This window comes from Rhincodon typus, chromosome 47, assembly GCF_021869965.1.
Source record: "Rhincodon typus isolate 14 chromosome 47, sRhiTyp1.1, whole genome shotgun sequence".
NCBI classification, from domain to species: domain Eukaryota; kingdom Metazoa; phylum Chordata; class Chondrichthyes; order Orectolobiformes; family Rhincodontidae; genus Rhincodon; species Rhincodon typus.
In genome coordinates this window covers 1,622,399-1,624,649 of record NC_063378.1, presented here as the reverse complement: position 1 = coordinate 1,624,649, position 2,251 = coordinate 1,622,399, and the positions used below count along the sequence as shown (strand labels likewise).

General features: G+C 54.5%; 1 protein-coding gene across 1 annotated transcript in view; it reads right to left on the bottom strand.

The window, feature by feature from the left end:
- Nucleotides 1-2,251, bottom strand: part of LOC125487922 (glutamate receptor ionotropic, kainate 5-like) — a 14,837-nt gene that overhangs the window by 5,902 nt on the left and 6,684 nt on the right. The window contains exons 6-7 of the mRNA XM_048620567.1: nt 1,728-1,832; nt 809-916 (exon numbers count right to left, since the gene is read on the bottom strand). Of these exons, the coding sequence (XP_048476524.1) occupies nt 809-916; nt 1,728-1,832 (213 nt within the window). The remainder of the gene's footprint in view (nt 1-808; nt 917-1,727; nt 1,833-2,251) is intronic.

Sequence of the window (2,251 nt, the reverse complement as noted above, 5' to 3'; positions counted from 1 at the left end):
CTGTTCACACCTACTGCTGCACACTCACTGTTCACACCTACTGCCTCACACTCACTGCTCACACCTACTGCCGCACACTCGCTGTTCACACCTACCGCCGCACACTCACTGCTCACACCTGCCGCCACACACTCGCTGTTAACACCTACTGCCGCACACTCACTGCTCATACCTACCGCCTCACACTCGCTGTTCACACTAACCGCCACTCACTCACCCATTCACACCTACTGCCGCTTGAGAGTGTGTGTGAGTGTGAGGCTGAGTGAGTGGGAGAGTGAAGGCGAGGGTGAGTGTGAGGGTGAGGGTGAGGTTGAGGGTGAGGTTGAAGGTAAGTGTGAGTGTGAGGGTGAGAGTGAGTGTAAGTGTGAGTGAGTGTGAGTGTGAGTGTAAGTGTGAGTGTGTGTGGGTGTGAGTGTGAGGGTGAGTGTGAGTGTGATTGTGAGGTTTGAGGGTAAATGTGAGTGTGAGGGTGGATGTGAGGTTGAGTGTGAGGTTGAGGGTGACGATGAGGGTGAGTGTGATTGTGAGGGTGAGGATTGAGGGTAAATGTGAGTGTGAGGGTGAGGGTGAGGGTGAGGGTGAGTGTGAGGGTGAGGGTGAGTGTGAGTGAGTGTGAGGTTGAGGGTAAGTGTGAGTGTGAGTGTGAGAATGAGTGTGAGTGTGAGGGTGAGGGTTGAGGGTTGAGGGTAAATGTGAGGGTGAGGGTGAGGGTTGAGGGTGAGTGTGAGGGGAGGGTGAGAGTGAGTGTGAGGGTAAGTGTGAGTAGGCTAGTGTGGAACCCCACGTTGGCCAAGTGTGAACTCACGAGGATGGTGGTGACGATGAGGGTTTTGTTGATGAGTGTCTCCGACACGTTGATATCAAGGAAGGTGGCATCCATTATCAATCCTCGAGACGAGTGCCAGCTCCCAATCTGAGGGGGGTGGGGAGGGGGAGAGAGCAGGAACTGTGAGAATCAGAGACCACCCCCCACCAGCCTATCCTACCCTCATCCCAGCCCAGCACCACCCTGCCTTCCCCACAACGCTCACCCACCTCCCCCAGAGGCACTCTGACAGAGAGGTAGGGTGCATGGATGTTGGGGGGGGGAGGTGTCAGAGAGACAGAGGGACACACAGAGATGGGGCCACAAAGAGGGAGAGAGGAATGCACAGAGAGAGGGGGCTGACAGTGGAAGGGGGACAGAGACAGAGAGGTGGACAGGGGGAGAGAGGGCCGGAGGGTGGGCTCAGGGAGGGGGAGACAGAGAGAGGGGGGACAGAGAGACACAGAGAAAGAGCGAGAGAGAGAGAGAGAGAGGGGCAGAGAGACAGACAGAGGGACAGACAGACAGACAAAGAGGGACAGACAGACAGAGAAGGACAGAGAGAGAGAGAGAAAGAGGGGGACAGTGAAAGACACAGAGAGAGACAGAGACAAAGCAAGAGAATCAAGGAGAGACAGAGGCAGAAACATAAAGAGAGAGAGAGAGAAAATTAGAGTGGAAGGGGAGAGAGAGAAAGAGAGGGCGAAAGAAAGATAGTCCATTCATAGAAGGGGAGAGTCGGGGCTGGGGTCTGTGTGTGTCAGGAATTTCCTGCCAACACTGGTTTCAGGAACCATAGAGAGAGAGATAGCATCATGCACCCCAGCAACCCCCCGACCCCAGCCAGCTCTCCATCCCCCCGCCAATCCACCCCAATCACTGGTCACACTATCCCCTAGAGCTCAGGGCCAGCCAGTACCTGCTTGTGACCATCCTTGCCCTGCTCCAGGATCCTCAGAGTGTAGTTCATCCGCTGTCCCTTACTGTTAAACTCCACTCGGCCCGTCAGCCCTTCGTACTCAACCTGTGTGGGGGGGTGGGTGGGGAAGACAGAGAGGGCAGGATGGGGTGGGGGGGGCACAGATAGAGAGAGACATTGAGGGCAGTGGGGAAGGTGGGGGGAGAGAGAGAGACAGAAATGAAGACAGCAATAAACATTGTAATAGAGACAAAGAGCGAGAGAGAAAATGTATGAGAGAGAGAGAGAGAAAGAGGAGGAAGCAAGAGAGAGAGAGAGGAAAGATAACGATTAAAGTATAATATAGGGATGTGATGTGACTGGGAGTGCGAGATCACGAGGGGGTAACTGTGAGGTTTGCAGATTCCGACAGAGCTCCGATCAGAGATGAATATGTCCAGCTTAAAAATTCGAGAGGGAGACAAGGGTCAAAATATACTCCATTCATTCACTCACCGAGGGGAGCACAATCTCACCGCGAGGGG